This window comes from Euleptes europaea, chromosome 11 (genome assembly GCF_029931775.1).
Source record: "Euleptes europaea isolate rEulEur1 chromosome 11, rEulEur1.hap1, whole genome shotgun sequence".
Classification (NCBI taxonomy): domain Eukaryota; kingdom Metazoa; phylum Chordata; class Lepidosauria; order Squamata; family Sphaerodactylidae; genus Euleptes; species Euleptes europaea.
The window spans coordinates 28,762,744-28,789,683 of NC_079322.1; the positions used below are offsets into that span (position 1 = coordinate 28,762,744).

The following is a 26,940-nucleotide window of genomic DNA, read 5'->3' on the forward strand; positions in this document are numbered from 1 at the left end:
GGGCTTTGCCTTCATTCCTTCAGGTGCTTTTCGAGCCCTGCTGGAGACGCGGCGCCAACCCAACTCTTAAGGGAAACATGCTTGCCAATTGCCAGCAAGCTTTTAAATTACTAATCTTATTAACAGGCACTTTGTAAAGTGGGGAATGCTGGTAGATAGACACATGTGTGCACACACGCATGCAAAGATCAAACTGTAGAACCAGCTGTCACAACCTCTGATCCAGGACTTTCTGTTATTTTATACCACTTTGCCAATAACAAGCCCCTCAAGCTGGAGGCCCACCTCCCTACCCACACCCTCCTGTTATGTCACTATATCAGATCCACTGTTAACGTTAGGTGTGTGAGTAGGGTTGCCAGGTTCCTCTTTGCCACTGGCGGGAGGCTTTTGGGGCAGAGCCTGAGGAGGGCGGGGTTTGGGGAGGGGAGGGACTTCAATGCCATAGAGTCCAATTGCCAAAGTGGCCATGTTCTCCAAGTGAACTGATCTCTATCGGCTGGAGAGCAGTTGTAAAAGCAGATCTCCAGCTATTTCCTGGATGCTGGCAACCCTATGTGTGAGGTAAAAGGGACTTCTTTTATTAGTGTGTCTTCTTTTACACACACAGGGTTTCCTTAGTCCTGTACCAGAGAGCACATCAGCTACAAATCAAGACCCCTGGATTCGAGTCCAGCAGCACTGTAGCGACCAATAAGCTTTCGAAAGCTTCTACCCTGAAAATCTTCTTGGTCTCTAAGATGCTACTGCACTCGAGTCTAGCTGTTCTACTGCAGACCAACGCGGCTATCCTCTGAAATCAAGACCATTTTCCTCTGGATACAACAGAGCATGTAGTGGGATATATGGGTTGAGGATAACATGGGAGTAGGGTTGCCAGGTCCCTCTTCACCACTGGCGGGAGTTTTTTGGGGCAGAGCCAGAGGAGGGTGGGGTTTGGGGAGGGGAGGGACTTCAATGCCATAGAGTCCAATTGCCAAAGCAATTGCAAAGCAAGGGCCATTTATGCTTGGTAATTAGCAGCATGTTCCAGGCTGAAGTGCCCCGCATATTTTTTTGAGGTCTTCATGCTGAACCATCATTCCAGAAGTCACTGTGAAGCCCCGCCTCGAAGCATCCACTCAAGGAAGAATGAAGAATCACAGCTGCACAACAATTGCTAATGGCTATGCAAATGAAGGAATGAAGGAGCAGGTAAGTGTGTGTGTGGGGGTGGAATTTGTTTTTGACTTTCTCCTCTTGCATCGGGACCATGGATAGGCATTTTAAAGGTCGGATTTTAAAAAGGAGTCAAAATCGACCCTGCATAAATGACCAAGGTGAACTGATCTCTATCAGTTGGAGAGGTTGGCAACCCTACATGGGAGTCACATATAACAAAATACATATGTGAGAGCTACATATAACAAAACACATATGTGAGAGTCACATATAACAAAACACATGTGTGAGAGCCAGCGTAGTATAGTGATTAAGAGCAGTGGTTTGGAGCAGTTGACACTAATCTGGAGAACCGGTTTGATTCTCCACTCCTTCACATGAGCGGCAGAGGCTAATCTGGGGAACTGGATTTGTTTCCCCACTCCTCCACATGAAGCCAGCTGGGTGACCTTGGGCTAGTCACAGTACTCTTCAAGCTCTCTCAGCCCCACCTACCTCACAGGGTGTCTGTTGTGGGGAGGGGGAGGGGAGGGGATTGTCAGCTGGTTTGATTCTTCCTGAAGTGGTAGAGAAAGTCAGCATAGAAAAACCAATACTACTACTTCTAGTTTGTATGCGTGACCTGTAACGCCTTCCCACTCTAGTCTGATAGCTGACACAGTTCCCAGAGGTTTGAGGCACATTATACCTAATGGTTATAGTGTTGGTTCTTTCAGCATGACAGACTTAAAGACAATAACTAAGCTTAAACAATTCACTGTTTTTATCAAGGAACAGTCCAAACTCTGCCTGTCAAAAATCATACAGTCCCTACTAGACACCCTGCCTAGTCAGGATATCTCCTACCCCTTCTCCCTCCAGACCCAAACTCCCCTGTTAGTCTGTTGGTTGTTGACTGATAACACCCCTTTGGGTTTTCCCCCCACTTCAGTATTCCATTTAACATTTTTGAATCCATTTGGTCTGTGCTGAACGGGGTGAAAAGAGGGCGGGATCTTCTCCTGTCAATCACACAGGCATTCTGGCAAAAGAGTTGTTTGGTTTTTGACTGGGCATTTCTGGGAAAGAGCTGAAATTTGGCCTTTTAATTTTGCCCCGTGCTGGTTTTACGTTGAAAACATGGCACAAGTTAATACCAGGACCAGCTCATGGGGTTTTGGCAACTCCTTCTGCCTGTCAAGGAACAGGCAAAACAGCTTGTGTTTAATAATTTGTGATAACGGTCACAGCACAGTATGGGTTTGGTTAATGCACCCACCACCTTACAAATAATGTATTTAATTTGCAAATTACCTTCCTGAAAAATGATTGTCCTGACATTTAAAAGACTCATGAACAACTTTTGATCAGAAAGAAAGAAAGAAAGAAAGAAAGAAAGAAAGAAAGAAAGAAAGAAAGAAAGAAAGAAAGAAAGAAAGAAAGAAAATATGAACTAAATCACAGAAACACAGGGTTTTTATGTGCAAGAATTTCTTTAGCAGAAGACAAGGATATTTCTGGATTAGGTTAGTTGTGAAGGGTACTCCCTTCTTAGGATCTAAGCAGAATTACACCCTTCTAAACCCATAAAGTTCAATGGACATAGACATAGACTCTGCTTAGGACTGCTCTTAGAGGGTGCGTGCATGAATCTTGTTAGCACACATCCATGTCAATAATGCAGGTTCATGAACAATGAGGGCCAAACTAGAGAAGACACTGAGAATTAATGACTGGGTTTTAATTGATAAATAGCAGATTTGATGGGCACTTAATTCAGACTGGTTCATGGTGTAGAAAAGATCAGTTCTCCCCTCTCCTGTGATTTTTCCCAATCTTAAAGCTGCTATTTCCATTACACAAGCTACCTCTATGTTTCTCCCAGTGGGCCAAAGAATGGATTCCAGAAGCCCTTTTAGGTCAGAAAAACTGGGAAGGGAAGGAAAGGATGAGTTCAGAACTCTACTCAGTCTGGAGATCAGTTTTAATTCCAGGAGACATCCAGTGCCCACTTGAAGGTTGGCAACCCAACTTAAGGATAGAGGCCCAAGCAGTAACTGTTGGTGTGAGTATCAGAGAATTATACTTATACTGCTTATACTTACACTGAATCAGAGCATATCCCATATTCATTTATGAAATCTCTGAAGGCATAATGGGAGTTTTATCACTGAGATGGTTCTTCTCTCTTTCTTTGCTGTGTCTCACTCCCACTCCCACTCCCACTCCCACTCTTCTGTGTGAAAGGGAAGAAAGGATGAACAGCTGTTGAAAAGTCAGGGTCTTGATCCAGCCGATAGAGATCAGTTCACCTGGAGAAAATGGCCGCTTTGGCAATTGGACTCTATGGCATTGAAGTCCCTCCCCTCCCCAAACCCCACCCTCCTCAGGCTCCGCCCCCAAAACATCCCGCTAGTGGCAAAAAGGGACCTGACAACCCTAATCAGTAATTACTCCGTGCTTGCATAGGGGACTACCTTTACCTTTAGCTCTAAGAATTGTGACCTGTTTTTCTTTTGCTTTTGCGCTGGCTGTTCTCATTTCCGCACCTGTAATTACTGGTTGTGCGTAAGGGCAAAGTTTAACTGCTTTATTAAAGAACCATTAAAGGCAGTTTTTGCTAGAGTAGGAACTTTATTAGGCTGGCACAATTCCAGCTTTGGTATTTACAACTTACTATTGCTGTTTCAACTTCTGGGAAGAGAACAAATTTTGTATACATCATGGAGATTCGGTTGTTCCACAGCAGTGAAGAGAATTGCTTGGTTTTAAACAACTGGATACAGTAGAAACCTGGATGCAAGTAAAAGACTGAGAAGGCCTGATTCAGCGTGCACTTAGAAGACCAGTGTCAGACTCGTGTTCTAGGAAATACCATATGGCTTGTGGTGAGTGCATTGTTAACACACCTGTATATGAAAAAGTAACCTGCCATGCACTGCCAGTTGCCATGGAGGCCTGCTCAAGATTGCTGCAACAGCCAAGCTGGCGTGGCATTCCCTGAAGGAGGGCCTTTTCTGTGGTAGCATCTTCTTTGCACAACATTCTATTAATGAAAGCCCACCCAGTTCTTTTTCTTGGATTTTGTAGAAAAGTTAGGGAAAAATTATTGCTGTACTAGAAATGACTCCTGCAGTTTTATTTTCTGCTGTTCCTTCTGCAAGTTGTTTTTAGCTGTTTATTGTTGCAACTGATTTTGTAGCTATTTGTCAGGTTTAGAAGAAGTTGGTTTTTATTGTAAGCCGGTCTGAGACTCCTTGAAGGTAGAGAAAATCAGGGTTGATTTTCTCTACCTTTAAGAAGTCTCAAACCAGCTTACAATCACCTTCCCTTCCTTTCCCCACAACAGACACCTTGTGAGGTAGGTGGGGCTCAGAGAGATCTGAGAGAACTTTGACTAGCCCAAGGTCAGCCGACAAGCTTCATGTAGAGGAGTGAGGAATCAAACCCGGTTCTGCAGATTAGAGTCTTCCTGCTCTTAACCACTACACCACACCAGCTCTAAACTGTAGATGAATTATATCTACAATTTAGATATACCTTGTAAGCTTTATATGCTACTTTAAAAAAATAGTATGCTAATATTTAAAAAACCGGTGAGCTGTCTAGAGGGCTTTGAAGCCAGTTGGTGAATGTGTTTGAATCATTACTGAAATATAATTATGAATGGTAATGTAACAACATGCTGGGGTTTCACCATCCTGCACTACCCCCAAGTTAATTAGGGACCAGCTGCTGAACTCATAAGGGCTGTCCCCTACTATGCCCATTGCTGATTTTATCACAGTTAACAAGGAAATGTCAAACAGCTACATTTTATTCTGGCAGAAAGCACGCTTCGCTTCACAAACGCAAAAGCAGCTGGAAAGGGAAAAAAAGATTACTTCCCTGCAACTGTTTACACTGTCTGGTGCAGCTGGTGAATTACATTTGCTGTACTTCATAAAAACAGCTCAGAGTTACTGCTAATGCGTGGTGGCCACACAGAAGGAATTCTTCAGTTTTATGTTTGTTTTGCATCATTTTTCTAACTACATATGCCTTACTTCACCAAAGAGTTTAACCGTTCATTTTCCCTGTGTTTTTGAATCGTTAGATATTAATTAAGCATTTGTTTACTTCTAGCTGATGCCTAGGAAAGACATTATTTTGCATTGCAACATGTTTTGTTCTTACAGACTTTAAAAGGAGACTCATTCATGGAGATTACCAAAGCAATCTAAACAGAACTACAACCTTCAAAGTCCGCTGAAGACAATAGGAGGGAGTTACTCTACTTAGTATTACATTGTAGATCTATCAAGTTACTGGCCAGCATAGTGAAATGTAACCTTCATATGATGTGGCAGCATATTGTTGGGTATCCCTTCCATTTCCCCTGGTGAAAAATGGATGAAGTACTGCCCTATGACCCATACTGAAGATCATGGGACCAGCATGGATGAAAGCCATGTGGAACAGGGGGTGTAGTAATGAAAATAATCAGATTTTGAGTAAAAGGGAATCAACTGGGGAAAGCCATTGTCTTCATGTCTTGCTTGTGGGCTTTCCAGATACTTCTGCCCAAACCACTTTTGGTAACAGGATACCCAACTAAAATTACTTTCATTTTGATTCAGCAGGGCTCTGACAATACTATCATTTCAGACATTCTGTTGCCATTAACTCTTACCTCTTACATGGTATCCTTCCACCATTTTCTTCCCTGTTTTCTGTCCCTACTGGTCCCTTAAAAAAACATAGAACTTCCCCCAAAAGTGCATTCTGAGAACCTCATATAACGTTTTTTATTTGGGGGAGAGAGGGAGAAAGGGAGATATACTTGAAACTGTTCGTAATTTTCAACATTTTCGTAATGAACAGGATTTAAGGACATGTAACGATACCAAAGAGAGAGCCCTGTAGCGCAGACTGGTATGGCAGCCAACAGCTCTGCTCACGACCTGAGTTCGATCCCGATGGAAGTCGATTTCAGGTTGCGGCTCAAGGTTGACTCAGCCTTCCATCCTTTCAAGGTCAGTAAAAGGAGTACCCACAGCTTGCTGAGGGCAAAGCGTAGATGACTGGGAAGGCAATGGCAAACCACCCCATAAACATAGTAAACGTTGGGATGTTACATCACTCCATGGGTCAGCAAAGTCCCGGTGCTTGCATAGGGGAACTACCTTTACCTTTCTGTGATACCTACTATTTCTTCCGTTCATGGTTTAGGCTCTAGCATGGTCTAAGAAACAATCTTTTTAACATTCAACCCAAAATGTCACACAGGATTTAAGAATTCATCAGCTATTGCCATGAAGCTAAGCTTACGTAGATTATCGTTTGCTAGGAGAAGAGACAGGCTGTGTTCCCAACCGACCTCCTCTACCTCCTCCCATCTCTTGCTGTTCTGAAGAAAGGCACCATTTGAAGGCTGATACTATGAAGGGAGGTTTGTTTAAAGCTCTAGTGCCCTGTATCAGTCCATGTTTCTTCTTACACTTCCTATTCATAGAATCATAGAGTTGGAAGGGACCACCAGAGTAATCTAGTCCAATCCCCTGCACAATGCAGGAAATTCACAACTACCTCCGCACCACACACCCAGTGACCCCAACTCGATGCCCAGAAGATGGCCAAGATGCCCTCCTTCTTATCATCTGCTTAAGGTCATAGAATCAGCATTGCTGACAGATAGTCATCTAATCTCTTCTTTAAAACCTCCAGGGAAGGAGAGCTTACCACCTCCTGAGGAAGCCTGTTCCACTGAGGAACCGCTCTAACTGTTAGAAAATTCTTCCTAATGTCTAGATGGAAACTCTTTTGATTTAATTTCAACCCATTGGTTCTGGTCTGACCTTCTGGAGCAACAGAAAACAACTCGGCACCATCCTCTATATGACAGTCCTTCAAGGACTTGAAGATGGTTATCATATCACCTTTCAGTTCTCCTGTCTCTACAAACCTCCTGGACTCCTGCCTTCCCCCTTCTCTTTATATAGCCCTGGCCATTTATACAGCACTGTAAGAATTCACATGTGCATTGGTATAATGAAACAGAAAGAGATCCCAATCCCATCTCAATAGGATTTGCTTTGCTTTTCACAGATAATTGTTGACCAAATAGTTATTAGCTGACGTGCAAACCACTCCACTCCCACCGTTTTTCAAGAGACAAAGACTCTTGGATTATGTAGTCCCAATATACTTCCGGTAAAGAAGCCATATAACCAAAGCAGGAATTTTCAATAAATGGCTTAATTAAGAACTTTATTATATATTGGCATACATGTTATAACGACAAAATATATCATAACACAGGCTGACAGATACATAAAACCAAGGAGGCTAGAATACAGAAATGTAGACTGAGAGTGTCTTAGGGTAGTGATGGCATCACTACCAAAAAAAAGTTATATAAATCCTACAGAAAGTAGGCCTCTTATAGCCTGCTGCCCACTGAACAAACCTGGAACAAACCATATCATTCTACTACCTTTCTTTTAGGATGCTGTTGTGTATTACTGGAACATATGGGAGGAATCCAGCTAGAATGGCTGCTGCGCATACCCTGTTCTCTTTTCACTGTGACCTGACCAGAGATTCTGTGCAAGTTGCTGGGTGAAATGCATGAAAGATATGCAGCAGGCTACATTGGGAGTTTGCGCCTTGCAACTTTATTATACAGAATTGGAAAAAAAAAACCTTCTCTCATAAGACAACAAATTCCGTTGGAAATGTAAGACTTGAGATTTGCGTACCAATGTTAATTAAGCAGTGAACAGTTTTCTGCTTCTTATAAACAGCAAACAGATTGTCCTTTCTTTTCAGTGCAGATCTTCTATTGAGAATTACTGAGCCAATAATGTTTATACTGAATTAATTAACACACTACAGTACAGAAACAACTTGGTGACTTTGCTGCTGCGACTACAACTGTAAAAAATAAAATAAAAGCCATGTTTAAATTTAAAGGAATTAACTCCTTATGCCTCAGCATTTAATCAGTCACTTAAAAAAATAAAACTCTACTTTACAAAAAAACTGGCTAATGACTTTCTGCTTACAATGCACAAAGTAACTACTCAAAAAGTTATAAACAAATAAGACTACGGCTTTCTTTTCTTTAAATTATCATTAACTGCTTCCTAACAATGAAATATTGTTTTAAAACAACAGGAAATCAATTCATCAGAAAGAATAAAGTTGCAATAAATGGAAAAACGGATCCCCTTTTAAAATTCCTTTTGTGGCAGCTTCTTGACAGGCTAAATACTCTTCACATCTTAGTCATCTGGCTCATATCTATAAAAGAGAAAATTAAAATATAACAACAATAATCTGTCCTTTGAAATAAGCAAACCAAATTTCAGATTATATTGTATGATGTCATAGGAGACTGGCAGTTACATACAATTTATAATTTTCAATTTTCTGCTCACCCACAACTGTTCCCTCTGGATATCCTGACATAATACCCTTCCTGGTCAGCAAAGATCTTGCCACCATGCTGCATGCCTTGGTAATGCCTAGATCAGATTACCTAGATCAATGCACTGTACATGTGGCTGCCCTTGAAGCTGCCCAAAACCTATAGCTGGTATAGAATGCTGCAGCCAGAACGCTGGCTGGAGTGAGTCATAGGGGTCATACCACTCCAGTTTTGTTCCATCCACACTGGGTCCCAATTTGCTTCCAGGCTCAATTCAGTGCTGGTATTGATCTTTAAAGCCTTATGTGGCTTGAGGCCAGCATACCTTAAGGACCTATCCAACCATTCCAGGCATTTCCAGAGGCCCTGCTTCAAGTGCCCCCACCACCTGAGGCTAGATGGGTGGCAACCTGAGAAAGGGCCTTTCTGTCAGGGACCAAAACTTTGGAACTCACTCTACAGGGAGATTAATTTGTCTCCTTTTGTCATTGTCTCCTGCCAGTGCGTGAAGTCTTTGGTTTGGTTTGGTGTTTCCTCACTAATTCTCATTACCCCTCCTCCCTGTTTGTGTGTGTTTGAAATGTCTTAGTGTTTACCACCTTGAGGACCCTGGGTTGGCTAGAAAGGCAGCACAGAAATGTTTCAAATAAATAATCCTAGGATTCATAAACCCAGTTCCAGCAGCACATCTGTCACAGTGATCTGAAACCTCTAAATTACCTATTCCATTATCATTTTGCAACACCATTCCAATGAGACAGTGTAGTAACAGACATGACGTAGCTGTCCCAAAGACTCCCGATTACTCTGTCGGCTGCTATCTTTGTATAATGTAGAAGATGCATCAATACACTGTTCAGCTAATTGACAGCAGTTGAAATACACATATTTACCAGTTCTAGTTGGTTAAGATATAGCAGTTAATATCAGCCTGTTCCATAATTGTGGGGCTGCCTCTCTCGTGTACCCCCCCAATAAGAGTCTTTCATTGGTGAGATAGTCAGGATAGCAATCATAATTTCTAGGCAGGAACATACACAAAAAGGTAGACCTTCAGATACCCTGGTCACAAGCCATGTAGTTTGCAACGTTATGTGAAGATCTACTGCTAATTTTCCCCCACTAAGATTATTCTAATGTTTTGGCCCATCAGAAACAGTGTTTCATTTTTCCTTTACTGAAAATTTCTAGCTCTTGAGAGTTTGCAAAAGCAACATAGAAAGGGCAAGTTAAGAGAGAACCACTAACTTTGAAAGCTTGTTTCGTAACTCCTTTATCTGTTCATTCTTCTTTGTGAGAATCTCTTTCATATTGCGGTAGGCAGCTGTTTGTTGGAACTTCTTTTCCAATTCCTGTTCATCAGAAACATGTATGTACTTACTTAGTAGTTTTTAACTTTCAAACAAAAACTGTAAGCATCATGTTCAATTCACCATTATTCAATTTCAGATACAAGACAAATAAACACAGAATTGCACACTACATAAACAAACCCTTGGAATGACTGTGTTGGAAATTTAGTTACTTTGTATGCATCTTCCATTAAACATTCACTACAGTGGCAAATCACTCAGCTCCCACAATTAACCTGGGAATCAGAACCGCGTTCAAAACGAGATTTGCAATTCTGGTTTCCAGGCAAACTATGGTTTGTGAAAGCCATAGTTTGTCCAGTTTGCATGTAATGGCAACAAAAAAAATTACTAAGAAACAGAAGGGAGAAAGGGAATTCTCTGCATTAGTTGAAGGAAGAATAGAAGAGAGAACGTGAGAGCCTGCAGAATTTTCCTTATCCTCCAAACTACTGTTTAAGTGCACGTTATCCCTGAGAGAAACTTTTTCAATTTTTTTTATTCTCTTACTTCTAAATTAGAGGAATCTAGGATGCAATTCTGTTCATTCTTGAATAAGGACAGCTTGGTACACTGTTGGACTACTATCTGGAAGACAAATACTTTTTAAAAAATCTTTTTCCAGAGGTTTATCATGGATATAGGGTACAGGAAAGGAAATAGGGAGGGAAACAATCCGTCTGCAATAGACGAGCGTCTTCTTTGTTCATTAATGTACATTTCAAAAGCATTTTACAGTTTCATATAGATAATTATGTAATCTAATTTCTTATTTTAAGCTTACTTGGAAATTATTACTGAGGGGAAAAAAAGGCTTGATCTTTATTTTGATTAATATGTAATTATAAGATGGCTGCCATTACTCATATAGTTATTTGTACAATCTAGTTTCTTGAATTGAACTTATTAAATTTATTACTAAACAGAGAAAAAGAAAGACAAAAAAAGAAAAGAAGGCTTGGTCTATATATTGGTTGATATATAAGTATAGAATGGTTGCCATTGCTCGTAGAGCAATTCCAGACTCATTATCTGAATCTTTGAATACTTTAATCCTCCACTCTGCCATGGAAGCTCCACCTTGGGCCAACCTGCTTTACAGGGGTGTCGTTATGAGGATATAGTGGAAGAGGGGGCAATGATGTCATAAGCTGCTTTGATTCCCTTTTGGGGAGAAAAATGGTGTCTGTATAAACAAAGGCCAGCGGGTTGTATCCTATTCCTTCAAAATGGCATTATTTCAAAAATTTCCACCACTGATTAAAAAATACCAACATTAGTAAAGCTTGTAAATTAAAAAGCCATTCCTTTCAAAAACTGCTGGAGCTAACTAGCTGCTTAACTTTAATCATATTCCAGTCTATAAAAGGGCAAACAATACCTAAGCGAAAAAGATATTCAGTTATTGCCCTTCATGCAGATGACAGTATTCTTGTATAATGAAGGAAACATTCTGTATCCTCCTTCACTAACAATGCCTGCACTTCATACATTACATAACACTGATTTTTTAAAGAAAGATTACAGTGACCACAGCTATGTAATGGGATGACAACTGACCTTTTCTGCCATAGCTAGTTGGTCCTGAACCTTAAGAAGCTCATGCTTGGTTGTCATCAGATTCTCTTCCAAGGACTTTTGGTTTGCACTACTGTCATTCAAAGTTTTTTCAAACTGGAACTTCAGAGCAGCCATTGTGTTTTCTAGTTCACTAATATCCTGAGTTGTGTCAAGCTGAAAAGAGAAATAGAGAAACACAAAAACACAATTTTTAGTAAAAATGCTAAATAAATTCACATCAAAGGTTACTTAAAAATAAGCTTTTGTATGTATCTTCCACATACCCATTGTCAAAATCTGAACACTTCAGATAATCAAACATGTAGCAAACTCTTATGGCTAATATGGCAATCGCTGGGCAGGCCCTGATTGCTTTTGAGAATATTAGATCATAACAGTTCATATGTCTCATCTCTTGCTATATACTGTCTAAAGTTCACTAAATGTATGATGACCTCCTCACCTCAGTGTAGCAACCTTAAAGGGATTAGCTTCTGTTAATCCACTCATTCTAAGGTACCAGACAGCCAAATGTTTGCTCAAAGGATGCTGGCTTCAAGATGGAATGTGTCATTGTCTTTCTTTCTTTTTGATCTCATTAATCATTGATCTTGGTATGCCTTGTTTTAGTTCCATTGTGTAATCACTGATTGACCTTTGCTATCCATTGTATTATTGCTTAATAAACTGAGAGATCACTGGGGAAATTCAGATTGATCTCTGGAACTCAAGACACTGTATGTGTTCTTCCCTCAAAGCACCGTGCGTGCCTTCCCTTCACAAACATAAATACATTATACTAATAAAGGAGATGTTACTTTAGCATAATTTCCCCCCAGAATAAGTGATGGCAAACGTGTTAGTTTTGTCTCATTATAATCTAAAAACAAGCAATAAGGAAGAGTTTGAAGCAGAGATGGTCCAACAAATTACTTAAATACAGTGTAATTTTTCATCTGAAAACTAGTACAGAAGATAGGTAACCTTTGTGCATCCTGGGGAGCAGTGTGGGGGGATGCCAGCTCTGCCCCGATAACTGGTGGCTGCTTGTGTGTGCGTGGGGGAGGACACTGACACCAGAGCTGGAGTCATGCCAGCAGGAGGGTCCTTTAAGGACTTGCCTGACTCTTACTCCAATGATTGGAGGGGGAATCAGGCAGGAACTGATCAAAAAATCAGCTCAAACACCAACCTGAAAGAGCATGAAAGTAAAATTGTAGCTCTAATCAAGTTCATTGTATTACAGTCAAATATAGTTCAACAGAAGCAAAAGTTCCATTCGGTATTTCCCAATAGCTATAACTAGTGCATGCTGACTTCACTCTGTTATTCTTGTTAAAAATGCTGTATGAAAAATTCTACTGACAATCCAAATGAGAGGTCCAAGGCTGCAAATCTAAAACTGCTTGCATGGGAATTAAATGCCATGAAATCAATGGGATTTATTTATAAGTGAACATGGAAAAGGAGGGCTGGATGACCAGTGGATTCACTGTAAATATTTCAGCGTTGACAAACTGCAATGGCTTTAACAAAGTGGTACAAGAGTAATAAATGAAAGTTTAGTTGATCAGGGATGTTAACGTTTAGTTGATCAGGGACGTTAACTTTTAATTTATCTAAAATTATAGCTCGACACTTATCCATTGCTAGCTTGAGGAATTTAAAAAAATCCAAATACTGGAAAAGTTGTACGCCTTCTTAAAGTAAAGTACAAAAAATACCATCCCATTTGAACAACACTGCTGTATGAAAATGACAGATTACGAATACTAATTATATTGTCTTAAAGAATACATACCACAAGCCACATTAGAAAGCAAAATAAAAAGAAACTTGAATTAAAAGAATGAAAAAATTGTATGAAACAAAGTATAAAATCTTATAAAATTAACAGATATTTGAATGCCCATTTTATTACTGATGTCATAAATCAAAGAAAATATGTTTTATTTTGGAATTCATCCAATTACACTTTAAAGCCATATTGCAGACTATTGCAATGACACAATACACATGAGCTTCTTCTTGTGGCAAAGTGTGCAGAAAAGCAGTACCCATACTCGCCCAGGGCACAATTTTACCTTTTTATCTTCTTGAAATATCTGTAGATCTTTCAGGGCCTTTTCTAATTTTGATTTTTCATCCAGTGCACTTGTAGCCTAAAACAGATTTGAACATTAAAATCCTGATATATTTTTTTATAGAAGTAACAAAATTATGGTGCTGTTGCATGCATATTTCACCATCTCAATGCTAAGCAGAGTTGCACCTTTCTAAACCCACTGACTCAATGGCCATAGAAGGGTGTAAGTCTGTTTAAGACTGTCCTGTTGATGAGTTTACCTGCACTTCTATAGTCTTTAATCTAGTCTTCAATTTTTCATTTTCTTCTTGAAGTCTTGCAATTTCCTGAGGATAAATAAAAAGTTTGCTTGATCATGATTATATTCGTGTACTGCTAAATAGGTTGAAACTACAGAAATATCTGCTAGGTAGTGTGCTTTCCATACCAGAACAATAAAGGCAATTAGGCAATGGCTGCTTTTTCAGTCTGTCATTTTCATAATACTAAACGCATGTTAAGTAATATGAAAACACCTATTTGGTACCCTGGTTATTTTAAAGGGCAGAGTTTACAGATGTAATTTTTCTGTACAACTCAGAAAAGCTGGCATCCACATTCAATTAATATTTTCCGCTCCCTTCTATGCCCATTTAACTCTACAGAGTTATCCAGGGGAATAACTGAAACATCAAACTGCAGCTGTTGGTGGAGAAATGTCCCTTACTTAATCCTGGGCAGGAACATGTTTATCTGGATGTGCAGTGTCAAGTTCTCACCTGTGATTACCCAGATTGAAGTTTTGAGCGCTTTCTCCACAAAACATTGTCTTTAAAGTCATTTCCAGCCTCTTTCCCCACATTTCTTCCAAAGATACATACTATCTAATTTCACTAGCATGTACATATGTAAAATGAAACTCAAAGATGGCAGCTTCGGCTACAGCTTCCATCTCTAACATTTGCTTTTCTGAAGCCCTAGTGTAAGGGACAAAGAGCTGCAGGGGGAACTAACATGTTTATGAGTCAGGGATTTATCATGTCAAATTAAACTGCACCAGGTTCATCAGTGACTCAGGTTTCTGATTTGAACAGGCTATGGATTAGGGATGGAGAAGAAAGAATGCTTGCTTTTAAAAAGAATCCCGGTTTTCAGAGTAATCTTAAATTATACAATCTTTTATTTTCATAATTTATTGTTAAGTCTTATATACAACCACAGAGCTGTGTCCTTCTACAAACTCTTCTCATTTACTAAAATAGGAGAAACTGAAACAAAATAATGGACACTTCCAAATGATATGTGCAAAAAATGTTTTGCGATATTCTATCTGCTAAGAATAGAGACATATTGGGTTGGATTAAAACTCATTTTCCTGCTGGCAAAAAGAACACTTCTGCCAGAGGTGGAGATATTCTCACCCATTTTCCCCTTTCACTGCGGAATCCCACATTGTGCAGAGTGACGTTCTGGTTTGTGGGGAGGGGCTGATTCCATTCTAAGAGCAGAGCTCTGTTTACAGTACTTTGAATATTGATCAGTGTTTTTCAAAACAATTTGTTGACTTTTTATATAATTGCCCTGGATTATGATAACTTCTAAACCAAGCTAGAAGTAATGTGTATGACAGGCTCAGTTGAATCCATAAATAAGTAACTGTATTTGTATCAAGAAGCGAGTCTTACCTTGTATAGCAATTCTGATCCTCCTTCATGCAGTGGAGTAAGTTTAGGTTTGACCTGCTCAGGATTGGGCTACAATAGTCACAGAAAAATAATTAATTAAAAAGTAAATATTTTATTTCTGACAACACAGTGGCAATTATTACTCAAGCTTTCCTAAATTATAGCAGGAAAACTGTTATTTCTAACTAGTATAATAAAAAACATTTTCAAGACATTTTAATGACTCATAAAATGTAACCCATGACACTTACATTTGGCTCATGTTAGTGATTTACCAATGGAAAAGAAAACAGACATCTATTTTTGCAAGGGTTTTGCATCTATGTCTATTACTTCCTTTCTCCCATCCTCAAGATTCTATTGTATCCTTCAGGTGTACTTGTTGTTCAGGTTAAACGTAACTTCAAAAAAGCTACTACACAAACCATCTGTGGTTGTTTGTGGCCCACAAATGTTGACTTTACTTAATACCAAGCCATAATTTGTGTTTGCCAGACATTTCCCTTCCCCCTAAACCCTTTGCACTCAGCAGATAACTCAGAGAATGAGATGATTTTTTGGTATACCAGTAGGAATAGGGTTACTCTCCACCCCGAAGCCTCAGCTAGAAGGAAGAAAGTCTGCAAGCACTCAGCCTCTCCATCCTCCTCCCCAGGCTTAATCCTGGACAAGGAGGAAGCCAGGGATTATATTTTTAGGTATGTTGATCTCAGCTGTTAGTGTCCGGCTCACATATGCCCTTTCCTCTGACTGTCCACACGAGTCCTCCTGGGTCTCACTGGACTGCCCCCCACCAATCTGTCCTTTTGTAAAGTGTCACAGTTTGAGTTGCTGGTGCCACAGTAACAGAATTCCCAATTGTCATCCTGTCCAGCTTCACAATGGAAACTCTGTTTTTCCTGTTAAGCACTGGGCCGCCACTGCTTTCTCTCCAACAACCTGGACCAGTTTTCTTCTTCTTTATTTCTACAATGTTTTGAAGGAGAGAGAATCAGTGAGTCTCTCTCATTGTTTCTGCATTTTATAATGTTAGCACAACATGAGAGATATCCCCACCTCCAAAATTAGGGAGTAGGGGAGTGAGAGATATGCGCCAATGTTTTGCTGAGAAGGGTCTCTTGCTTTAGGAACTGATTTGTGGCGACATGATGGTTGTTCTATAGGCAAAGGCATGAAGAGATGGCTTGATTTACGGAGACTAATTGTGCTGAGAACTGAGAATCCCTGCTCTAAGCAAGTTCTTTCTGGTTTGTGACTTTCCTCTAACTCAAAGCCATAAAAATTCACAGTCCATTGGGACATAGTGTTCGAAACAGACACCTACCTTCTTATTTGAAGATACAAATTCTGCTTTTTCAAACTCTGCAACTTGTTCTAATAAGTTCCTTGAAAAATTACAAAAATCATTTCAGTTAAATATTTGTATTAAATAAAATTCCTATATTGTATTCTTCACAGCAATAGAAAATGGAAGAATTAACTCGACAATCATACATGGAAAATACCACCAACAAATCATGTTCAGACTAACTCTCACATGGACAAATTTCCCCAATAAGACAAATTCATTTTCTTACATTAAAGCTTACTTTAATATCTAAAGTGTCAATTACAAAACTACTGGAATGGGACCAATGCTTCATGTGTTAAAATATATCATTATCAATCCAGTCTTTCTATGCCGATACAATCTTTTCTCCATGGTTAATATAGTTACCTGTTTTCCAGCTCAGAAATGTCGGTCTGCAGTTTAAGATACCACTTCTCAGCTTGGGAAAAGATCTGACGCAGGAGTAATACATTTGTGTATGCTGTATTAATAAGTTCTGATTCAACTTCACTGTGTACCACAGTCTGCAAGCCATCCAGCATATCTGACACTTCATCTATTGTGAACGTCTCTTCCACAAGCCTGAGCAGAAACATTCATCCAAAAAAACCAAAAGTGTCAGGACTAGTAAAAGAACAATTCCAGCAATTAAAATATATGAGGCCTTACAAACATGGGTTTTTATTTTTTTATTTTTGTGGCAAGATAATTGGCAGTTGACCTTTTACTAGACTCGTCCTTCTAAATAAGTTGCTTAAACACATGAGAGAAGCACATGCAAAGCACACAAAGGGATTTTTATATTTCGTAGTCGGCCCTTTTACCTCACTTATTGCTTCTCCAGAGGACCCCTAACATTTGGAGTGGCAGCTTTTGTTGGGAGATAAAATTTTCCTTTGAGTTAGTTTTCATATTGCTTCATCCTTGAAGTACCTGCTGTCCTTGAGGTCCTGAAAGCAAGAGTCCACTGTCTTGAGACGTAGGCCACGCTTAGAGCGTGCAAATCGCATGTAGTTGATCACTTCATTCTGGTGGTGTTCGTTGAGGCCCAGCTCTGCCTATGAAAAGAAAAAGTATGCATAAAAGTAGTGTTTTAAGTTGGTTTCTTCTGCTGATTTTTAAGATGCTTACATTAATATAATTAAAACAATGAAAGTTTCCCCAGCTGTAGAAAAGTGCTGACTTATACAGGCAAATCAAATATCCATTTAAATCACGGTCTTCTACCTGTCAACCAATAAAAGCAAATTAGTTTAGCATTTACCATAAATCAATAATAAAATTTAAACAGATTTACATGTGATATTTAAGCCTCTGGGTTAGTGCTTTCTGATACTAAAGGAGACATGACTTACAATATAACAAATAAAAGCTATCACGATTTTTAAAACAAAACCCACCTTTAATGTTTTCTTTCATTCCTTATTACAGTAACACAACAAAACACGGAGTGTGCGGCTATCCTCGACAAGGGCCAGGGCTTTTTCGGCCCTGGCCCCAGCCTGGTGGAACAGTCTACCAAGTAACATCAGGGCCCAGAGGAACCTAAAGGAGTTCCGCAGGGCCTGTAAAACAGAACTGTTCTGCCAGGCTTACACCTGAGGGCAGCCGCAAGCATTTCTATCATCATCATTGGCTGGCCTCCCTATCCTTTCCTAATTGTCTGGGGGCCCATTGCAGGTTGAACCGCCTAGCGGCTATGAGTCAGAAGAGAGTGCCATCTTGTTTTACTATAAAGTATGTTATTTTAGGGTATGTTTTTTAACATTTGTTTTAATGTTTGTTTTAAAGGCTGTTTATAATTGTGTTGTAACCTGCTCTGAGCCTGGCTTGCTGGGAATGAGGGCAGGATTTAAATAAGTAAATAAATCAGCTTAAAAAACATTCCATAAATTAATCAATGAAATCTTTATTGATTAAACCTCATTGTGGTTCAAGAAATAGCAATTCTAATTTTATTTATTTCACTATATTTTGGTCTTTTTCTGTTTGTCCTTGTTTATCTCTTCTTGTGTGTCTAAGCCTATTCTATTCGGTTTCCCCCTTCTTCTGTTTTCTTCCTTCTCTTTGTTATGGGAACTAGAGAGTAGGCTGAGTGGGGCTTGGTTTGTTTGGGAATGACTCCTTGTTTTGTCTGCCTTGCTCTGTTTCGTCATAGCAATGTGCTTTCGAGAAAGAAACAAGGATAAAGTAACAAAAGCCAAAAAAAAACTGCAGTGACTGATCTTCATTCATCCCCCCCAGTTCCTCACACAGAATGGTCTGCTCATTCTATACACTGCACAGGCTGTAATGATTGTGCTTGCCTCTTACTTGAAAGTAATCCCCAGTGAACTGAGCAGGACTTAGGTCTGGTTTGTATACACAAGGGAATGAGGTGGCAGTGCCAAGATGTGGTGGAACAGACAACCACACTTCAGACTGCAGATGGTATCCAGCTGTCAATGCTCCTTTGCATTAAAAAAAATCCTCCCTGCATATAACCCCCACCAAGAGCAGGAGAGAGAACATGTTGTGCTGATCTTCTACCTGCAGGAAGCTTTTAACGCAGGAGAGCATTCCAAACTGCAATCCTCCAACTTCAACTGTGAGGTTCATTCTACATCCTCACTCTCCTGCTTGCATGACTCAAAGACCTTACACTCAAAGCTGTTCACGGGCAGGTTCAAAAACTGCATCCCTCTCTGATCCAGCTTCTGAAAAATGGCAGTGGGACACTTTTGGCCACATATGAAAAACACACGAAGCTGCCTTATACAGAGTTAGACCGCTCGTCTATCAAGGGCAGCATTGCCCACTCTGACTAGAAGCGGCTCTTTCTCTCAGGCAGCGGTTTCCCCCACATCACTCTTTCAACTGCAGATGGCATTGAGCCCGAGGACCTTCCCCATGGAAAGCAAACGCTCTGCCGCTGGGCTATAACAGCCAAACCTGAAAACGAACAAATGACAAAACAGTCCATTGACAAGATCACGACGGGTAGCCGTGTTGGCCTGTCAGTAGCAGTAGAAAAGAGCAAGAGTCCTGTAGCACCTTAAAGACGAACACAATTTCTGGCAAAAGTTCTGTGGCTCACAAAAGTTCCTACCCTGCCAGAAATTGTGTTCGTCTTTAAGGTGCTACAGGACTCTTGCTCTTTTCTACAGTCGGTTGACAGCTCGGGCAAAACCCTGCGCAGCTCAACAGCCCGCGGGCTTGCAAGGCAAGAAGAGCAGCATTCAGGAGCATCCCACGACACTGGGGAGGGAGGGGTGACAGGGGGAGACGGTTGAAGCCCGAGGTCAGCGCGTGGTTGATCCGGGACCTCACGGAGGCCTCGTAACGGTCTCCAACGGCCGGAGGTGGGGGGGAGGAGGGCCGCCTCTGAAGTCCGGGGCAGCGTCCGGCCTGCTGTTGCCGAAACACGCCTCCCTCCCTCGGGAAACCGGCGACCATAGGCGGGACTGCAAAGGAGCGACCGGAGGTAGCTCAACGGCTCACCATGGCGGGCCGCCTGCCCCGAGCGAAGACGAGGAGGATGGTTGATTTACACGGCGACGGTTGCCATAGCGACGGAACGGCACCCTCGCCTCCTTTCGAACCTCATTGGCGGACGTGACCGGAAGTGACGAGTCAGTAGGCGACCGGCTATAGGGCGGGTAAACGGTTTATTTGCTTTCCGAGCGTGTGCGCGTGCGTGCGTGTGTGGGAGTGGGTCATGGAGACGAAAAGGCTCGAGTAATACGCATGCGCTAATTTGGTTTCCGGTTTGAGCCGGAAGTTTTGTTTTTTGAAGTCTTGTCCTGGGTGGTCGAGGCTAGCCCGGTCTTGCCAGCTCTCAGAGACCTGGTTAGGATTTGGATGGAGGCCGCCAAGGAAGTCTAGGGTCGTTCAACGGAGGCTAGCAATGGCGAGCCACCCCTGTTTCTCTCTTAACTTGAAAACCGCACGGGGTCGCCATTCATCGATTTCGACTTGATGGGGAAAAAAAAGGGGGGGTTTCAATAGAAGATTAACTCTGCTTGAAACGGTTGTACGGTGACTTCTGCTGGGCATTGCTCCTCAATTTGCACGTGTGTAAAAGAGCGAAGATTGGGCTTGGGATTGTGGTGCATGTGTTGAAAGGGCTTCAGGTTGTCCTTTCCCCTACACTACCCAGCTTGTTGGGGGCAAAGTGTAGAAGACTGGGGAAGGCACTGGCAAACCACCCCGTAAACATAGTCTGCCTAGTAAACGTTGGGATGTGACGTTACCACGTGGGTCAGTAATGACCCGGTGCTTGCACAGGGGGATTACTTTTACTTACACTATTATACTTCATTCAGGTGTGTATGGGGGGCACACGTAGTGTTCCCCAGCAGGCCCAATAAATTGTAGAAATGTTATTCACAAAACTACTGTTGGGTCACACTAAGGAGGCGTACAAATGTTTCTGCAAGCAGGAACTGCTGTAGATTTTTTTCCTGCAGTCAAAACTAGACTTTCTCACACTCTGCAAACACAAAGGTGATGTAATACATACAGCCAACAAGAAGTGTCTGTATTTTCAGTTGGGAGCCCCTTTTTAAAAAAAATTCTTCCTAGAAGGCCAAAGATTGTAGCCCTAAGGCTACACTGAGCACTATTTTATTTGAGACCTCACTGGCAGCTGCACATGATGCAGACAAGAAATTGTCAGGTTGAAACCTGAAATATCTTCTGTGTATGTGTGCTTTAACATTTAACCCAGTGAGTTCTGGGTTTCATTATGTTGGTTGATCTTTATATAAGATACACTTTTGGTTTTTGGTTTTGCGTTGGACCAGTGCAGCCACCTCCTACCACTCTACAAGTGTGTGTGTGCTGTCAAGTCACAGCTGACTAATGGCTACCCCGTAGGGTTTTCAAGGCAAGAGATGTTCAGAGTTGGTTTGTTATTGCCTCTGTGTTACTCCCCTGGTAATTCCTTGGAGGTCTCCCATCCAAATTCTAACCAGGGCCAATCCTGCTTAGCTTCTGAGATCTGACAATACTAGGTTAGCCTGGGGCTATCCAGGTCAGGGCACTCCACAAGTACAGCTGCTCAAACTGAATGCAGATTGCTCCATCTTCGTGTTCTTTAGGCAGTGTCCAATTTGCTTTTCACTCTTCTCTCCAATCACTTGTGCCCTTAATTGATCATGTTTTGTTTAGTGTTACATAACATGACATCTGGGCAGTACCTTCTTAGCCTTGCAGGTTGCCTGTCCTGCCTCATCTTAATACAACTGCTAAGACATGCCCTATTTTCCTGCAGATTTTGCCAGTCAGCCATGGATGTCATTCAAAGTAGTAACAATGCTGAAACAGTACAGCTGGAATGATGGACAAGGTGGTACAATAAAGCCCTCTGGTTGTTGTTTTTAAAGAGCATGTTCTAATGCCTGAAAAGGTTTGTTCTTCATACAACTGAACAAAATGTGGCCAAGTGATGTTTTATTTATATATAAATATTTTAACATGTTTTTACCCTACCTTTCTCTTGCAAAGCAGGATCCAAGATGGCTTACAATAGAAGTCCTTCTAGACAAATATTACAATAATGGAGAGCCTCTATGGAGGTAAAGTGTTGGTTGGGCTAGGATCTGGGAGATCCGGGTCTGAATCTCCACTCAGCCATGGAAGCGTGCTGGGTGATCTTGGGTTAGTGACACATTTTCAGCTTAAGCTACCTCACAGGGTAGGTTGTGAGGATAAAATGGAGGAGGTGAGAACTGTGTAAACTGCTTTTGAGTCCCCACTGGAAAGAAAGGCAAGGTATAAATGAAGTAAATAAATGAACCCACATTAACAATCTCACATGACAAGGCTCAGATGACGGACTGAACAGCTGGTTTTTCATGCACAATATGCCAACAACCCCCTTTTCAATGGCAATAGCACAACACTGGTTATACAACGCAAGAGAGAACATCACCCTGCTGTGTCTTATTTCCCAGTCACTTCTAAAATGTTCTCCATACAGAAGTTACAGGGACAGCGCTTTACCTGTCTGTTTTGTTTTTGGGCTGAGAGAGCTGGGGAGACTTTAAGGCATTTTGTAGTATTTGGTTTACTTAGAAATGTACAAACAGGACAGGTGAAGACAAAGAGGCACTCCTACAGGGCAGCAGGTCTGCTGTCTCACATCTGATCCTAGAGAGGGTTCTGCAACCCAAAGGTATTTGGGCCATCTCACAACAGTGCCAGTCTGTTTTTCTCTCTGCCTGTTCCAGAAACTAAACCATGCTTGCTTTTTCCACACAGATACACACTCACCTCCTCTCCCTTCATCTGGATGGGGGTGTCACCTCCTCCAAGGCCTGATGGATGCATGGACAGCCATTTCCTAGGCCTATTGAGAAGGCAGCTACAGTCATTAAGAAACATACATTGTTTTGTCATAGGCTCTGGCTCTCCCATGGTATTCCAATTTAGGCCAAGACAATTATAGAACCCTACATAAACCCCAAGCCATACATCTAGATTTCTGCTTCAGGGTAAAAAATGGAAACTGTATGGTTGTAGCCATGGGTGGCACCTTGAGGAGACATTCCTTAAGAATATTCTAGGCCCTTTCCCCAGACATTCACCTTTTCCTTTAAAAAAAAGCCTCTGTGCTTATCTTCTTATGGAGATATAAGGGGAATGTGCAGAAAGTGAGTTGGATCCAGCCAGCTTTTTCACTCTGCCTCATTCAATTCCCCTCTATACTACAGTTCCTGTCCTACATTGCTTTTGTACATGCAGGAACTATGATTCTTAGCATAGCTGATTTGGGTAATGTAAAAGGATGCTTCTTTCTCACATGCACAAAAGATGTTTGGTCCACCCCAGTTTTCTGTCCTGTTGCTCAGTAAGACTATATGAAAAGTAGTAATGATGAGAAGGGATAGATGTTCTCGCTGTGTGGGAAATATTTTAAGTCAGGGAAGTCATAGCAGCGAGAGATTCACATGGTTGGCTCCTGGCCACATGTATGTTCTTCAGTGCTCATCTTGACTTTGGAATCTTGGCTGCTGTATTCTGTCAGAAATAGAAAAATTAAAATGGTTTTGTGAAGGACTTTGCCAGTTTGGGTTATTATAGCTGTGGGAAGCTGTTGGCAGGAACAACCTCACATCAGTTAAACACTGAAGCAGTTTCTAGCCTTTTTTCTTGTTGAATATTTGTAAATATAACACACCAAGCGACAGGCTGTGTTTCATGGTGAGTTTGTGCATTATGCAGCAAATTTTGCAATTAAGCTTCCAGGAGTCTCTTGGAAGTCTCCCAGCACCCCTTTCCCAGCTAACCCTGTTCCTCCTTCTGACCCACCCATGAGAGAGTTGCAACTCAGTTTTGGAGCCCAACCCACAGCTAGAGAACCACTGGTTTACACTAAGTTGGACAACATATTCCATTTCCTCGTATTCAATTGGACACTATACAAATATTGTTCGTATTGTGTTAGAGATACTTGAGTACTGGTACTTTTTCGAGTTGCTGATAATTGTGAATGTAGTAAAGATTCCTGGTGATGATAAATCCACAGCAGAATCAAAATTTCTTTACTGATAATAATATTGATAATAATTTACTGAGTTCTTATTATACACAAACACACCATAGTGAAAGTGTAATTATCTGCAATAGGAAGTTTAAAATAAAATACAGACAAAAATATCCAACTTGTTCTTCCGTAAGACAATATATATTTAAAATAATAAATTAGAAGTATAATGTTTGACAAATCCCCTTTATGTCAATTTGAACAAAGATACCTTTGCAAAAACTAGCCATTCTATCAAAAAACCATCGTAAAATACACTAGGAAACCACAGCTAAAATTTTAAGTGGATTTCAGTCCAAAATCCATTTGATATTGCACAGTCCATGGCAAACAGTATTTCAGGTTAATTAAATAAATTCTTATTTCTCAACTGCAAAGAAAATATAACCTAGCCTTTCAATAAGAACACCATTCGATAATGACATGGCAAATGCATTCTTTCTATTATGTTGCTTTGATACCATCTATTTTAAACACATTAAAAATATATATATAATGCTGGGTATGCCTCAGATCCATTTAGGATTACGCCAAAATGGCGTTAAGGGCCACCCTTTCACCCCACAATCCAAGATTCAAAACCTGCCCAGGTATTACATAGTAATACCCCACAGTTAACTATGCCCCCGTCCCCATGCTGCATTATCTGCACTGACAGGGAATACATAGGGGGACAGTGAGTGAGCAACAGCTGGCTCTGTGTCGTTTGCGCTGCCTGCCTTAAGTTGCTATGGTAGTTCAAAAAAGCTGGATGGCAAGGGTGGGAGGGGGCTACTATAGCTCTTGTGCTATAGTAGCATGAACTCCTTACATCATACAGCACCTTTTCAACAATAGTGGAAAACAGCATTTTTCTCTCTTGTGAATCATTTAGGATAAACATTTCTTTCTTTCCAGTTAAAGTGGTCTTACAATGCATCTGTTTCTAAGAAAGTAAAAAATGGCACGAGTCTTAAAATATATCTTCCCACTGCAGCTTGCTTATAGTGTCCATTGGGGGGGGGGGACTTGTAGGCTTGACAGCTGCATTAGGCATCTAAACTATGACCATGTGATATAGCAGGTCTTCATCTGGACCAGACATATTATTGCTTAATAACTGCATCCTATGTATGCTCTTTAAAAGTTCATAGGTCGTCTTGTATCATAGCAATTGCTCCTTGGGACACTGGGAATTCAAGAAGAACTTTCGAAAGTTTGCCTCTGAGCATCAGCAATCTTACAAATACTGAGTATAACCCACAAGAAATCATTAACTCTTATGATAATTGCTCCCAGTGGGAAAAGTTTTCAAAATACATGTTGAAATATGTGAAAAATACAACAATTTAAAATTCTTCCTTACAAAAATAGAATGAAAGCATTTTCTTGAAAATTCAGAGTAAAAATTGCCTTGTTTCAGAAGTATCAGGTGACTTTATTCATTTCCAGATAGACATAAATGTTTTGGTTTTGGAAAGATTTGATTCAAATCTTTTTGGACTCTCTTGTACCAGGAATTCCAAGTTGGAATCTCTCAACTGCCCTTCAAGACAACAGCTGGATATTGAAATAAGAACTACTGCACTGATTTATTACGGGTGTATAAAACATACTGTACACTAGGTGTCAGTAATGGGCTTGTAGCAGCCCAACATGAAATGAGTTTTCAATTTTTCAATAGAATCATGTATGGAAATTCACCTGTTACCTTCTTTTATGGCTGTTAGGAAAACAAACATTTCTGTTCCTTTTGTACTGTTACTGTTTTGGATATGGTTGCCAATGCTCTAATCCTAAACATTTTCATTGGTGTATTTGCTAGCCAGTGCCCCCAAACCATGCCTTAAGTAACAGCATTAAAAATTCATAGACTTAAAATTAGGCAGTAAAAGTCAAAGACGAAAAAAAATATCCCTCACTTGGTACGATCACACAGTAAAATAATTAAGAGTAAAAAAAACCCTGCCATCTCTAAAAATAAATGTTTCATGAATGAGTCTGTCTATATTTAATGGGCTACTGATCTCCATTACTTGGTAAATTTCACTAAATTATGGTAAAATTAATTTGGGGGGGGCGGGGCTCTGTAGATTTTGTAGATTTTTTTAAAAAATGAGGGCTTTAGTTTACTAATTCCAAACCCAACTGTTACATTGACATTCTGATCCCAAATGTGGAAATGAGTCACACTATATCCACATGAAACATTGTATGGAATATGAAATGTCCTTTACTTTAAAGGACCTGAATCAATAGAAGTCGGTGACCTTTATCAAATGCAAGTGACTACCCATAAAGACCCTAAGCTGGCTAAACAGGCGTTGATTCACAGCCTGTTTCCTTCCCTCGTGTATTATGTAAACATCACAGTGGTTAGTGAGATCAATCAGTTTGCAGAATGCCACTATGATTGTTATCCTCAATTTGCCCACTAATTGCTACTTTCCTTCACATAGGGCATATTTGGAGTGACTCGGTGCATGCTAAACTACCTTTTGATTTTGTGGAGCTGAATTTTTATTTCATCCCTTTTGAGAATTAAAAAGAAATAGCAGAAGCAGCAGTGCTTAAATTTTTTTAAAAAATATATACTTTTTTCAACCTACACTGATTAAATAAAAAGCATATTTCGGTTCCTATTTTTTAGCCCTTTGAAAACCATGTATCTGGATTCAGAGCTATTTATGTGCCATGTGCAAGCTGCATAGCTTTTTTTGTTTTTAATTTAAATAAACAAAATGGCTTTTCAACATTAGTGTTAGTATTAAAGATACTTTCCTCTATATGTGTACCAACATGTAAGTGCAGTTTTAGAATTATTGCATAGATGTAGCAAGGTTTCAAACGCATCTGTGTTCTTAGTGTTCAGATATATAAATATATATAT

The 26,940-nt window shown here is 40.5% G+C and overlaps 1 protein-coding gene across 1 annotated transcript; it reads right to left on the reverse strand.

Annotated features, from left to right (window-relative positions):
• Positions 1 to 8,358: 8,358 nt before the first annotated feature.
• LZTFL1 (leucine zipper transcription factor like 1) lies at positions 8,359 to 20,069 on the reverse strand. Its single transcript, XM_056857949.1, has 10 exons — positions 20,024 to 20,069; positions 17,477 to 17,601; positions 16,931 to 17,125; positions 16,538 to 16,598; positions 15,214 to 15,282; positions 13,810 to 13,875; positions 13,548 to 13,625; positions 11,464 to 11,637; positions 9,800 to 9,903; positions 8,359 to 8,424 (listed from the first exon to the last, which is right to left on the reverse strand). Exons 1-10 carry the CDS (start codon positions 20,024 to 20,026, stop codon positions 8,406 to 8,408), a joined length of 894 nt encoding a protein of 297 aa, XP_056713927.1. The 5' UTR covers positions 20,027 to 20,069; the 3' UTR covers positions 8,359 to 8,405.
• Between the last annotated feature and the right edge of the window lie 6,871 nt (positions 20,070 to 26,940).